The sequence below is a fragment of the Rhinolophus sinicus genome, chromosome 7 (assembly GCF_057876585.1).
Source record: "Rhinolophus sinicus isolate RSI-liver-muscle chromosome 7, RSI-T2T, whole genome shotgun sequence".
Classification (NCBI taxonomy): Eukaryota; Metazoa; Chordata; class Mammalia; order Chiroptera; family Rhinolophidae; genus Rhinolophus; species Rhinolophus sinicus.
In genome coordinates this window covers 9,542,574-9,557,246 of record NC_142507.1, presented here as the reverse complement: position 1 = coordinate 9,557,246, position 14,673 = coordinate 9,542,574, and the positions used below count along the sequence as shown (strand labels likewise).

The following is a 14,673-nucleotide window of genomic DNA, read 5'->3' as shown; positions in this document are numbered from 1 at the left end:
TTGTCCCTTAAGGAAGTGAGAATGGGGGGCCAATTCCAGGATGGCTGGTATCATCACTGCTCTCTAAATACCTTCTAAAGAAGGCAGGCTTTTGCCTTTTATTCCTCCTGAAATCATGAAATTGTATGAGCTGGTCGTGTTGGGTAGAGATACTCACATTCACATACGTATGTATGTAGCACATACGTATGTAGTGATATTGAACATTTAATCTGTGTATGCATCACGTATTGAATTAAACTACAAAATAACATGCGTCAAGTGCATTAACAAGCATGACCTCTACCAGCACATTGCAGAGTCTGCCTCCTGCTTCCTTGCCATCCAGTTGGACAGGATGAGCTGATACTTACGTTACCAAGGAGGAACTAAATCTACAGCAGGAAGGAAAGACGAGCCCATTTACCGCCACAAGCCTCTCCGTGTAACTGGAGACTAGTTCTAAAAACTACCCAGGGTAATTTTCTGTTAACCCTATCAGTCAAATCCATCTAGAACATCTGTGTAATCAGTAGAAAACTGGTTGCACACGGGCATTGACTGCTGTTTCAAAACAATGATAAGCAGGGCGAGCTTGAAACTGTCCGTGCTCAAAAACACGGCCTTGATCGGCCTTGAATCTGGGATGGTTCACCTGTGTCCACTCCTGGGTGACACTGGGCCCTTGCACATATCTATCCGTGATCGTATAGGACAGTTTTTGCACACAAAGTGACAAACGACTCTCCAACTTCATCATTAAAACTCCGGGGAGGCTGATTCAAAAAGCCACCCCCACAAAGGTTAAGGGAAATCCCATTAGATGGCACTAGTAACAACACGGATTTACCTGGAGAATATGTTCACCAACATCCAGTTCTGGGGTTTCTGTCGGCAAGAGAATATCAGGGAAGTCCAGGGAGGGCAGGGTGGCGTTTGCTTGACAATGACCCTGGGATTCGACACTATACAACATGCCTGAGCCCCGAGTCTCACACGACAGCCACGAAGGCAGACTATGCTCCCATGGTTTAGAAATAGCAACTGAAGATCAAAGAGGCTACGCAGCACATCTGCCGTCACCCCAAGAGTTCATTAAAAATGTTTTCTCAACACCTGACATGTAAAAGATGATTCTCTTTCCAGTTCCTCCCAGGTTGCAAATACACCCCTCGTGCCTGAGGACCCTCCATGACGTGGACAGGAAGGCAGCATACCTTTTGCTCCTGATGGCTGTAAGAACCACCTCCTTCCTCTTATTATGAATCGCCATGTGCAGGAAGGAGGCCTGCTGCTTGTTGAGGACGATGTCAGCGTCGTAGCTCAGAAGGAGGGCGACAGCTTTGGCATGGCCCTCTGTTGCAGCAAAGTGAAGCGCAGTGTTCTGGGGGAGAAAATAGAACACGAAAACCCAGGGGCAGTGGCTGGTCATCCTTTGGCTATTTTACTGCTTACGTTTGTTGAACTGCTTAAAAGAACTTATGAACAGAACTAATGATTTACTGCCAAAATGCATAAAATTTAAAACTGGTGTTCAGAATCAAACTTCAAAATCATGAGTATATAGTTCTGACAGGTGTGTGGGTAGGGTAGGGCTGGGGGAGTCTGTGTGTGGATATGTGAATTCCAAGTGGTTCGTTTTCTTTGTTTTTGTAGTGAGATGATTCCACGAGGACCAAGGACACGTTTTCAAGGTAAGGATGCTGGCATGAACACAGAAGAAAATAGTTCTGGGAGAATTATCATTTAGTAGAGCAGTGGTTTCCAGATTTGGGATTTTCACAAGCTTGTAAATTTTTTAAAAATCAGAGCTTGCTATAAGGTAGCCAATCTTGAGTTTTGCCACATAAAGACCTTTTTAAAAGGACTGAGTTTTCTATTCCCAATATTTCATGAAAGACGCTACATTTCAATAGTTACCCTCCAAAAAAGGAGGAAGAACATCACGGCAAAATATGGACTTCAAATCAAATACACTTAGTTTTGTGAAGACTCACTCCCACCCTCTCCATTTTTCTTGGCTCACCAGGGAGTAGTGGCATTTTGTCATCAGGCCACATAGGCATGTGGACCGGTCTCTGTCAGATGGAACACGTGTCCTCAATATGCCCTCACCCCCTGGCTGTTCTCCTCATTCTGTTCCCTTTCACACCTTCCTCACTCTGTCTAAGGGTCTGCTATTATAGTAAGAACCCAATAAAAGTCTATGCACAGAGCAAGGAGGGAAGAGGATGGCTAAGAAGGCAGCTTGCTTGCAATTTCTGAAGTTTCTTCTGTGCCAGGATTTGGGGTCAGTATGAGGAACGTGATACCTACCCCTTCTTCATCTCGCTGATCTGTTGCACACTTCAAATTAGTGTCAAGAATGACCTTCATGGTCTGAGTGTACCCGCCCAAGGAAGCATGATGCAAAGCAGTCCAGCCATTGTGGTCACTGCTCAAGAGAGAAGAAAAGGTGCGTGCATTCATTCACTTGATAGATGAAACGCGGGCCAGCATGCCAACCCATTTGAAAGGTAGGTCTTATGACCAAACAAAAAAAAAAAAAAAAAAATGTATGTCTGAGTTCTGAGTTCTAGTAACTAAATATTTATGACATATTTATAACAAATGACCTCATTTCAAGCCTAATGGGCTTACGTGATCTACCTACAATGTGATTCACACATATTTTTTAATTTAGCAGATGAAAATATAACAGTATATAAATACATTATCGAACACTTGGGGGTGGGTGAAACTAGCATGTCTGTGTCATCCCTAGGCTTCTGAAGGCTGAAATGCACTTATACACACTATTTTAAATCTTGTTTTATTCTTTCATTGAGCGTCGTATCAAAAAATTTCCATGATGGTGGTATCAGTCTTCATGGCCACTGGTTACTGATAGCAACACGACAACAACACCACCAATAAATAATATCATTTCATAATACACGACTATATGATACTTAGCTTAGTGTCACTTATTCTTCTAAGAGTTCGAGTCTGAGGCGATCTTTCCCCTTGAGCTCTCAAAGATGCTTCCTTAATCCCTTTGGGAATATGTTTGTCCTTTCTTACAGAAATGTAGGATTACCTTCAATGAAGTCTTGATATTTTCCCAAATTAGATATAGAAAAACAAAGTGTGAAGGCCTGACACAATTTAATTTCTGTGCTAGTGAGCAACTGTGTTTGGGTGCAAAAGCCAGCTCGCTATTTCAGTTACGATGTAATTAAGTAAAAAGTCTCTGGCTGGGTCCACTGGGGTCCCCTCTGCAGGTCCTCCCTTGGAAGCAGGAAGGAACTGAGCAGAGCATGCCGTTCCCACCTGTGTCACGATATTGCTGGGACCGGTGTCTGATAACAAAGTGTAGTTTTGAACGTTAGACCAGTTAGCTCTTTGCTCATTCACCTGGGGGCAATTAGGAGGTAGCGCCTCATATCTCTGTAAAACTTCTCTAGGTTTGCAGTTTCCTTTTACAAAGATGTCATTTAATTATGCTACCTTTTTATTATGCTTAGTTATTTTAATTTGGTTTTGCTCCTTGTGTTCAAGTATAATGAAATTCAGGAATATTTGATATCTCATGTTGTAGCTGAAAAGGGCGCTTTTTATGTCTACCATTCGTCAGACTGAATGAAAAGTACAGTCTCTGTATTTGTATGGGGCGTGTGTGTATTGGGTGTGTGTGCATGTACTCACACACAAACACACACACACACACACAGTTTTGTATCTGCATATAAAAGATGGTAGCATGAGGAAGTAAAACACGAGGAACTATGTTTCAGAGCTTCTGGGAATTACTCTGCACAAAGCCACTTCTTCTGTGACCCTAAACAAGGTCTTCAGCTCTGTTAATCTCCGTGTCTTCATTCGTCAATTGGCAATAATACTAACTTTTCTTTCAATATTTGAGAAGTTGTATGTTTTGAGGAGTGAATCAGATGGATAAAAGTACTTAGTGAGATAGAAAGTTAGATACCGTAATTAAAAATTAAATAGAAAAAGAGTCTGGAAATGGCTAGTTTAAAAGAATATCTAAATATTCCAGTGATGTACCCTCACCTGAGAAATAAGGCACCTCTTCTCAGGAGAAGCTGGACCACTTTGTCATGCCCATTTTTTGCAGCCAGGTGGAGAGGAGTCATTCCGTGAAGGTCACCTTCATTCAATAGCCTCGTGTCACTCATGTCTTGCAAGAGCCTCTGGCAGGTATTGATACGCCCGTAACTTGAAAAAAATGAGGTTTCATAGTTTTCAAAGCGAGTATTAAGCAGAAAGCAGACATGCTCATCTGTCACATAGACTGACCCTTACCTGGCTGCAAAATGTAGGGGTGATTTTTTATCTTTGCTTTTGGAATGAATGGACACATTAAAGTTAAGGAGGTTATTTACCGAGACAGGGACCCCCTGTCTGCATGCGTAATGGAGAGGGGTACACCCATCATTGTCTTCATCCATTACCAGCTCTTTAATGTGTTGCATCTATGGGAAGAAATTAATATTCTAAGTATAATGCTGCTCTCATGCTAATCATACTGTTTTCCTAACTAGTCTGCAGAATTGTGTTTTCCAACAAGGGTCAATATGTCTGCCTGGAGGGCAAAAAGGTAAGTAGTAACCTGAAAGGTTCTGAAGTAAAATAAATACGGACGATGGTGCTCTGACTCCCTATAACACCCATTACCATAGTAAAGGCTCTGAGAAATCCTAAGAGTGGGAAATGCACGTAACATTTTTAACCTAGCGTTTTCCTGATGTATTTGACTAAGGACCACGTGGCCTCCACACCCCTCCCTTCACTATTTCCCCCCCAAATAACAATGAAGAGCTGAATACTCATGTGTTCTGTTAGGTGAAAAGGATGAGATGTTAAAATTAGGTTTACTTTATCTTTTGTATGAATATTAAACAAAAAATGAATGCCAAATGAGCAGCTTTAGCCCATCCATAAGCATAGTTTTATTTTTGTTTAAAATATTCAAATACATTTTTGATTCTTTATTAAAGGTATTGACAATATTAAAATCTATTTATTATAAAAATATGATGCACTTCAGATAACACTGAATAGTCACTCATTAAATATTATTTGCCGAATATAAATATGGAGATAAAATTTTCAACATGTCAACAAGTCAAGAATGTTGAGCAGTTTTCTTAATATATGATGGAGTATTGCTCATCCATGCGTGCACTTGGCTTTTCCATTGAAGCAAAGCTGACTTATCTCCATGGGGAGATATGGGAACCCTTTGTACCTTGGAAAATTCAATCCCAGTGTAATTTATTACCATCATCATAATCATCACCACTATGTTGTAAATAAATATTCAAATATGGCATCTTTATTTTAAAATATTTTTTACATTCTGGAATCAGCCTTCGTAATAATAAAAAACACAAGAAAAATCACTTTACTCTCTGTTGAGCCCAACTCATTGTATGGGACTCCATATAGATACATATACGTTACCTGCATAAACTCAGGTTGCAAATTTTTTAATCCATATGGTTGCTGTACAGTCAAATGCAAGAAATTACGTCCAAGGTGATCTTTTATGTCTACATGGGCACCTAAAAAAACACGATATAAATATAACTTCTACTCATTTATTTAAAGCATGGCCAATGGTGGATTTTCAATTTAAGAAAATTTAAAAAATTTTACTTTAAACTCTGTCAACTATTAACTTACAGGAAACTATTTAGATAAGAAAACTAAATATATTTAAAAATGGGTTTACCTTTGTTTGTGTGTGTGTGTCTGTGTGTGTCTGTGTGTGTGTGTGTGTGTGTGTAAAGGGAAAGAATATATGATTTATTACATTAATTAATATATGAGGTCTTACCTTTTAAAATATAAGAAAAGGTGGGAAGGTTAGATATCAAGAAAAAAGAGGGGACAACACCTCGGTTCTCTGTTATCTTCACATCAGGTTAGTATCTAAAATGGGGCCACTTTTAGTACCCACATCACATAAAACTAACCTTTGAGAGAATGTAGATAAAATGTTCAGCAAAATGCCTGGGATATAATAATTGCTTTATAAATGTTATCTATTACGGTTGTGAATTATCTTTTCAAGTATCGATCTCTTACTGACTGAACATGATTCTAGACATGGGAAGTATTCTATTTATGTTTGCATTTTATCACCTGGCCCAATGCCTGGCACAAAACAGATAATAAATGTTTATCTAACCAATTTAAGTAGCAGTTCTGAAGGCTCTGCCTGGTCCCTCATGGTACCTTTCGAGAGGAGCAAATTTACAACATTCCAAGATGCAGAAGCCGTGGCTAGTAACAGAGGAGAGCGTCCTTCCGAGTCGGTGCTATTAATATCTGCTCCCTAAAATAAAACAAGCCATCAACAAAAGCTTATGAATAGATAAATAAGCTTACATAGAACCTGTAAATAATATAAATACATTGGGAGAGAGTGCCCATGATATCACTCAAGCATCTGACTGACTACAGAACTGCTTGAAACTTCCCTATAACTCATAGGTTGTAACAGCAGAAATGAAGGCATTCTTTCATAATTTCAAGAACAAAAGTTGTCTCACACGTTCGCCTTTTGACTGACATCTGGCAATAGATCTGTGTTACTACCTAAACCATCAAAATAAAATCCTTGATCTATAGCAGTAGTGGAGTTTCCAGTGTAAGAAAAGATTTTTAAATGTTCATAATAAAAAAAAAAAATCTTCCAAATGTATCGCATACGTGACTTTAAAAACATTCACAAAACATCATTCACTTTTTAAAAAGTCTACTTTATCTGAAATTGATGAAATTAAATAATTGAATTGAAATAATTCAAATCATAAAGTGAAATTGTAGCCAAATATTTAAGAAAATTTGTATTTAAAAAAACCACATTTTATGTGGTTAAATGAGTAAGTCAATATTTACCATTACATGTTATGGTTATAATAGTTGACATGACAAGAAACAAAGGCTTTTACAAAGTTCATGGAAAAAAATTCTCTTTAGGACAGGGTAATAAAAATAGCTTCAACTCCGATCGTGGATATCTCCCTGTTCTTTGAGTGCCCACTGAATGCAGATGGTGGTGTCAGCAATATCCCCTTTGAAAACACGATGGTGGTCGGTGAGGTTGTGCTACAGTTCCCCTGCCAGGTAACCACGCATGACAAAACTGTGGTATGTTATGAGTCTTCCCAGGATTCTTCTATATAAATATCAAATACCCAAAGTTGCTATTGACAACAAACACATGTTCAATACTACAAACGACACTGCATTCATTGCTGATACGGTGGGGCTTAAATGTCCCACATTCATCCATCCGAAGGGTTTATTCAAATTTGACTCAATAGCCAACTGATTTCCCTTCTTAGAATGAAAACGATCTCATACTTTTACTTGTAAACAAACATCCCTGGACAATATTTTTAATTCTGAAGAAGGGTCAGTGAGTCGCCAACCCTAACACTCCTAGAACCGGGTCCCACAAGAGCTTTCCTTGCCATATACCCACCCACTTCCCACATGGAACACACTGATATGGGCACCCAAAGTACACTGTGGTATTTGTAACTTGATGGTGATGAAGTTTGGCCATTCTATTCATACACAATACACGCTATGTGCAAATGTGTCCGTCATCTTTTCCGTAAACTTTTCTGCTCATAAGCAAGAAACAAATTTCGTTAACTTCTGAAAATTCACATTGTGTAATTAAGTGACTTTCGACAGTAATAATAATGGAAGAAAAATTTGTCAAAGGAATAGTTACCACCGAAATTAAGTATTCTGCTAATTCATGGTGATCAAATAATGAGGCCCTGCAAAAAAGAATGATAAACATGTTGAGGTACTATTGATATAAACATATAAAATAAAGCTGCTATATTCAGAAAGTCAATTTCAATGATCACTTAATAGCATGAGAAAATGCTAGAGAATTTAGAACCTTTCAAAATCTGTAACTGATTCTGATTAGAGTAATCGTAATAGAAAAACATCAACTGCATCACAATATTTTCTTCCTCATCTTTTAGTAAACCTGTTTTCTCCACGTTCTGAAGTGAGTAGTAACATCTTTCCTAAGGGTTTAAAATAAAAGATTAACGGAACTGATTGTAATTACCAGTTGACCATAGTGGCATGCAAGGTGCGCCTAAAATTCATCTGCAGGGTTCAAAATTCCCTTTGGCAAAAGTCAACAAGGCAGAGGGAGCTCTCCTAAGGTTTTATGGAGCTAAAAATAAAATATGGGGAGAACTGAAGTCATTTTGGTATTCTCTCACATCCAGTCATAAGGATAATGTTAATAAAGCAAATAAAAAATTTTCAATCTATTAAATTAAAGTGTCCTCATACAAATGTTAATACTAATGATTCAAAACTTTGTTTCCTATTGCAAATCTTATGTTTTTATTCCATTCAAGAATATGTCAGCTCTTTTTAGCCCTTTGTATATAAATCTTGGAATCAGCTTGCCAATATTCACCCCAAATTCACACGAGGTTGTATTATATTTAAATTAAATTAAATGCATTTAGTAATTTTAGGAAAGAAACAATGACATTCCGTCTCCATTTGATTTGTTCTTATATCTCCCCAGTCTAGAGCTTTGCTACTCAAGGTGTGGGCTACAAATCAACAACACTGGTACCACCTGGGAGTCCGTCAGAAGTGCAAGTTCTCAATAGCGCTGGACACTGAGGCTTGGAGGGATTGAAGGATTTGCCAAGGTTACATAGTCAGGTAGGGCTGGAACCCCGTTCCCCCAACTTCAAAACTCACTGTTTCAGCCAGAACACGGTCCTGAGGTCTTTGCACTACCAAAGCAATGAAAGGAATTCTAGCCCAAAGAGCAAACTTTCCTTTGAAGCTTAATATAAACTCCAAATGTCTCTTGTTATCAGAAGGTCATTCCAGGATCCTAGATCAGTATTAGGTTTATCAGAATTAGATTAAAACTGATCCAAGACATCTTTGGCCAGTCCAATTTGAGTATGTCCAGCTAGAGTTGTCACCAGGCTAAGGATACGTATGGGTCAGTTAGATGGATCTATTTTTTCTGAAATAATTCCTTCTTAGGCATAGTTACATATCAAAGCTATGTTCTACATGGACACATTTTAACTATATCCAGATAATTGCGTTTCTAAATTGGCTAAGTATTGGAATCACTTAAAGAGTTTGTAAAATCCCTGATATCCTATCCAAAGACTTTAATGTAATTTGGGATATGAACCTGACTTTGGGATTTTGTAAGTTCCACATATAATTCTAATGTGCAGCTGTTTGAGAATCTCCAGTCGAGAGGTTAGTCTGTCTATTGAGTTTTTGTTTTATTTCAAAGGATTTTTTTTTTTTTTCACTTTTAGGGTTTCTACCTGGATCTTTCTCATGTAACAATCTTTGATTCATAAATTTGCTTCTTACAATCTTTTATCTTAATCTATTCATTTTTACAGAACTGATTATCCATTCCTTTAAATTTCTGAAAGTCTTCAAGATCCTTATTATTTTTCAGATTACCCTTTCCTTTCTATTTCCATGGATTTAAAGTAGCCTTTTGTTGATTTTGTTGTCTTTTGTAAGTGTTCCTTTATGCTGTGAAATTTTGGTTTGCAAACTCATCCTACGTGTGAGTTCCTTCGAGTTCCTTTCTATACAGGCATATCCCATTGGCGTGATGGTTTGCCATTGCGTACGTTCGTCCCACCACCTCCTCAATTTAGACCCAGGTCTTATATTGGTAGCTAGAGTTTCTTTTTCCCTGAGGGATACCATAGATTCCCAATTAGGTATATGTCAGCTCCCTTTGGCCATTCCAGGCTGCCAGCATGCTCACAGCTCACAGTGCGTGTGTGTGTGTGTGTGTGTGTGTGTGTGTGTGTGTGTGTGTGTGTGTCAGGGACAGACAGACTGAGAAGGCTCATCTCAGCCACCTCTGTCACTCACACCAGAAGGACTTTAGTCCTTGTCTTCCCAAAGGAACTGAATTCTCTACACTGCCTGTTTCCTGTCCTAGCAGCGTCAGATGCTTTTTTTTCTCTGATGTGTATTTCTGTTAAACTCTACAGAAATATTTATCTTGTTTGGGGCTTGGGTATCATTTTCTAAAGCAGTATGTTTTGAAAACATTTATAATTGTGGGAGTGGCAGAAAGAGGAATATAGGGTGGGAAAAGTGGACCATCCGTATATATCTGCTCCGTTATCTTCACCAAAAATGAGGATAAGACCCACAGATTAGAAAGGGCATGGAAAGCCATGTCTGTGGACTTCCTGAGCATGCAGACAGTTAATCCCAAGCCTGGATCCACGGGACTACGAATTGACCTAAAATACGCCGCAGGAGATCTTATTCCATGAAGATGTTAAGAATGTTACTTAACATTCTACTGTGATTCCAGAGGAGCTGTAGTTCCCAGCTGACCCATAGGACCTTTGCTATCTGTTCTTTTCATTTGAACTGCAGAATCTCTGCTGTACAAGTGCTTCTTGCAGGGGATAATTTCACACCTGAAAACTGAAACTCTGTGCACAGACGGGAAGTAGGAAACTTGCCTGTGAAGCAGCGTCTCCTCATTTCCGTCCCTGGCGTTCACAATGTCGCTGCTCCCAGAATAGGAAGATATCATCAATTTGACAATCTCAGTGGCTCCCTGGGTAGCAGCGAAATGAAGGGCTGTGCACTTACCATTCTGTAAAGAGTCAGGACACTAGAATCAACGTCTCAGCCCCATTTAAGGCTATAACCTGAACTCAGCTGTGAGTTTTTTCTTCCCGGGTCAACAAAATTGAGGAATATGGAATTTATGATGAGTAGTAATCAGTTTCATCGACTGAAAAGAATCAGGATAAAAGTCCTAGCTGGCAATTCCGCTTGCCTGCAATGTGACAGCGCTTGACAGCTCTGACAGTACTTCTGTCTTTAGCAGTATCATTGTCTTTCCTGGATCTGTGCTTGTGTTTGTAACTGTTTTCAGTAGCTCTCACAATTCTTGACGTAGACTGATATTGGGGATATTCTCTTGTCCTGCTTCTATATGCACAGCAGGAAATATCTATTTCGATCTAAGGAACTACAAAAGTGCTATAAAGCATTTTGGAAAATAATTTATGGCAATTCTAAAATAAAAATCTCATGTACATTAATTACCTCTATCAGTTCCAACTGGGCACCATTGTCCAGACACATTTTAATCATTTCCAAGTCACCACTTTGAACCGCCATGTGGAGAGGACTGGATTTCCCATTATTCACAAAGTTAATATGAGCTTGTCTGTTATATCCATTTTCTTCACCTTGAGAAGAAAATAAAATTCAAAATAACAAAGATTATAAATAAATAAGAGGAATCTTTTTTAAAAAAAGAAAGCCCATGTAAACTTACATAAAAGCCCATGTATAAATTCAATTAAATATTTTTCAAATTAACAGCATCCGCCGGCCTAGGCTTCTTTACAGCATATAATATAGGAAAGATTCTACTCACCATACTTTAATATTATTTCCATGCATTTTTTGGCACCTGAAAAGGCAGCCTGGTGAACAGGAAAACATCCCCATTTGTTTGATTTACATGGCTTAGCTCCCTTATTTAACTGGAAGAAAAGAAAGAACAACAACAACAAAAATGTCAACTGACACAAGTTTAACCCCACATCGCAAGGACGGACAAGAATTTATATACGTCTCCCAGACCACGTCACTATTCTGCGCCTATGGAAAACTAGAGAAAAGCTTCAAATGATGTGATATCTAGGTAAGACGGTAATTTTGGAAGTAGGCTAAGGTTCTGAACTAGAGACCTTTCATTTTTTCCAACAATGTACAGAAAAACATCAATTTTGACACCCCAGAAACCCAATAAACTAAACCCATTTTCAATGGGATTAATGAGATATTTTTTCAACATTAACATGACTCCTCTTACACCCATTCTCAATTCCTTGTACAAATAAAGTAACACTATGTCCCAGATTCTTCTCCTTTTATTTATGTACAATTAAGAATGGATGAGGCCAGCCCTGTGGTTAACTATGAAAATCAGGTATTTTCGTGAATGGTTGTTCTCTACTAAAAGATGTTAGAAGAACTGAGTCATATATGACCTTGACCTCTGAGTGGATCGTTTCCAACTATTGTTTTCTGTAGATCATTGGACTTCAGTTTTGTTTTAGGTACCTTTTATTGTCACTCAAGAAAAGATTATGAAGCAGCAGAAAAGTGTCAAGAAGCAAATATTACCTGTAATGTCACCTCCTAGGGATAGCACTGGTTTACATTTCAGAAGACAATAATATATTTTTTGTCTTCTTCCTTTGCAAAGGTAATTTTTATGTGTATACTGTGTGACCATGCTGTTCAAAAAAGTTTTTACTTAACACTATTCTTTAAAAATATGATTTTATCAAGTACATATTCCATTTTGGAGTACACAAAACTTGATGCAATGAATCTTATTAATTGAACTTCAGTTTTTTTGTTTTGTTTTCAGTTTTCTCCCTGTGATATATATATATATATAATACCATCGATGTGAAATCAATGTTCACTTTCATTATCTCCTGGGGATGTAATCCAAGAATTGGAATCAGTGAGTAAAAAGTATTCACACCCACAGTGAATGAAATTCCTCAGCTCATCAAAATTTTTCTAACACTGCAGAGCAACAAGGTTTTTTCATCCTTCCAATATAAGACATGAAAAAAATATCTCATTGTTTTAACAGGTTTCTCTTTGATTAGAGAAATTAGTTAAACTTTATGTGCCCCTAGCCAATCTTCTAAGGAGTGTCATCTTATAGATTTGTAAGAATACTTTATAGGTAAACTTATGTCCATTTAAAGTTAATAAATATATAGATATAATCATATGCTTTGCTTGCTCAGGCTAATTGATTGGTTATAATCCAATACTGAACTATCTATATATTCTCTGCATAAAGCCAACACATATTTTGCGTTATTCTTCTAATTATTTTGATGAATTAATTGCTAATATTTTTAAGATTTTGCATCTCTATTTATTTATATGGTGAAATTCATCTACATGTTTCTTTTGGGGGGAGCTCTCATGTTTTGAAATTATTATTACATTTGCTTCATAAAATTAATCTGGATGTTTTCACTGTTTTTCTTGTGCTATGAGAATGGGACCTAAAATGGAAACATTTTTCTTAAAAGTTTGAAAGAACTTGTAAAATCTATAAGAGCATGTAACATTAGCTGACTCCATTACCTAGAGCCAGCTAATATTAACATTTTATGGTTTCCTATAGGTCTTTCCTTTTTTCAGTTAATTTTAAAATTTTAATTACTTTCAGCTATTAATCCCTTAAAAAAGGATTTTCAAATTTTTTAGGATATAATTGTGCATATTGATGTTTTGTCATTTAAAAATTACCATCATTTCCAGGTAAATCCCTTTGTTATTTCTAATTGTGTTTAGTTATTTGTGCTTTATCGTCTTCTGATTTATTTAGACTTGCCATTTTTTTGTCTATTTCATTATCTTTTTCAAAGAAATAACTCTTAGTTTATCAAATAATTCCGAAAAAATTTTTTTCAACTTTATTATTTATTTATTCCAATTTTCTTTTGGTTTATTTGAGGCTCTTTTCTAAATTCTTGGTTTGAACGTTAGTTAATTTATTCTTATTCTCTTTGTGATCCAATCATGACAACTTATAAGAATATCCATTTTTCTCTAAAACATCCAGTAAATATGTTAGAACATATTTGTAAATGTAAATAGTGAGAGATTTTAAAATCCTTTTATTTCATTTTCATATTGTCTGGGAAGGTGGAGAGGGAAAAACAAGTGGTAAAAGCATAGAACGTGGCTTGAATAACATACAAGTGATTAAGTAATATTTGAGAGAATGCTATTGACTGGAATTCTAGTATCACACGCAGAAGGCGCATTGTGTGGAACAGGAGTCAGGCATTTAGATAGGTGTGTCCAGAGTCCTACCCCAGGAAGTGTCACCACAGAGAGAAGACTGGCCTGCTTTTAGGACTGTGGAGAAGGCCTTACCTATTATTGTCACACAGCGCTCCCTTGGTGAGAACCCATGGCAATCATTTCTTCTCGTCTTGGTGACATGAACAGCTATGTTTCTCTTGGCTTTTATTTCATGGGCCCAACAATAAGTCTGCAATGGACTATATTGATCTTTCCTTCGACTTATCCAGAAGCTCAGAGTCAAATGTGTGATCCATGTTTATTCACATACAGGCTATTATACTGTATTTTTTATTCTTGTCTGACCACCAGCTTCACTTTAATTTTTCCTGTCGATACTTTCTGTTCACTTTGACCTTCTCACATTTTCTTTAATGCTTCCCTGGTAGGGTTCTGTAAGCGATCTCAGATCCATTTCAGATCTAAGGGCTGTGTTCATACACAAAAACGTAGAACTTTTTTATGACATATTCTCTACATATTTGGTGAAGAGGAGAAACTAAGTGTTGTAAATAATGATGATTCATATTGTACAAGGGAAAGGGAAAGAAAACAGAAAAAAATACGATTAAAATACAAACCAACATCTGCAGTGCCTCACTATTATCTTTGGAGCACGCGATTATCACAGCTGTATTTCCATTTTCTCCTTCCAAATTAATATTCGTACTGTTGTGCTCAATCAAGACCTGTACAAAAGAGGGGAACAACTGTCAAAGCTTAACCTGCAGGTTTCCAAACAGG

The 14,673-nt window shown here is 37.4% G+C and overlaps 1 protein-coding gene and 1 long non-coding RNA gene across 2 annotated transcripts in view; one reads left to right on the top strand and one right to left on the bottom strand.

Moving 5' to 3' along the window:
* TRPA1 (transient receptor potential cation channel subfamily A member 1) overlaps nucleotides 1–14,673 on the bottom strand; it is a 46,593-nt gene that overhangs the window by 18,347 nt on the left and 13,573 nt on the right. The window contains exons 4-14 of the mRNA XM_074318641.2: nucleotides 14,511–14,618; nucleotides 11,456–11,564; nucleotides 11,119–11,264; nucleotides 10,524–10,660; nucleotides 7,736–7,784; nucleotides 6,223–6,322; nucleotides 5,446–5,546; nucleotides 4,285–4,454; nucleotides 4,033–4,197; nucleotides 2,296–2,413; nucleotides 1,197–1,363 (exon numbers count right to left, since the gene is read on the bottom strand). Of these exons, the coding sequence (XP_074174742.2) occupies nucleotides 1,197–1,363; nucleotides 2,296–2,413; nucleotides 4,033–4,197; nucleotides 4,285–4,454; nucleotides 5,446–5,546; nucleotides 6,223–6,322; nucleotides 7,736–7,784; nucleotides 10,524–10,660; nucleotides 11,119–11,264; nucleotides 11,456–11,564; nucleotides 14,511–14,618 (1,370 nt within the window). The remainder of the gene's footprint in view (nucleotides 1–1,196; nucleotides 1,364–2,295; nucleotides 2,414–4,032; nucleotides 4,198–4,284; nucleotides 4,455–5,445; nucleotides 5,547–6,222; nucleotides 6,323–7,735; nucleotides 7,785–10,523; nucleotides 10,661–11,118; nucleotides 11,265–11,455; nucleotides 11,565–14,510; nucleotides 14,619–14,673) is intronic.
* Nucleotides 1,123–11,148, top strand: LOC148757632 (uncharacterized). The gene is made up of 4 exons (XR_016021689.1): nucleotides 1,123–1,214; nucleotides 1,636–1,673; nucleotides 2,262–2,495; nucleotides 8,567–11,148. It is a non-coding gene; the product is annotated as an uncharacterized LOC148757632 (long non-coding RNA).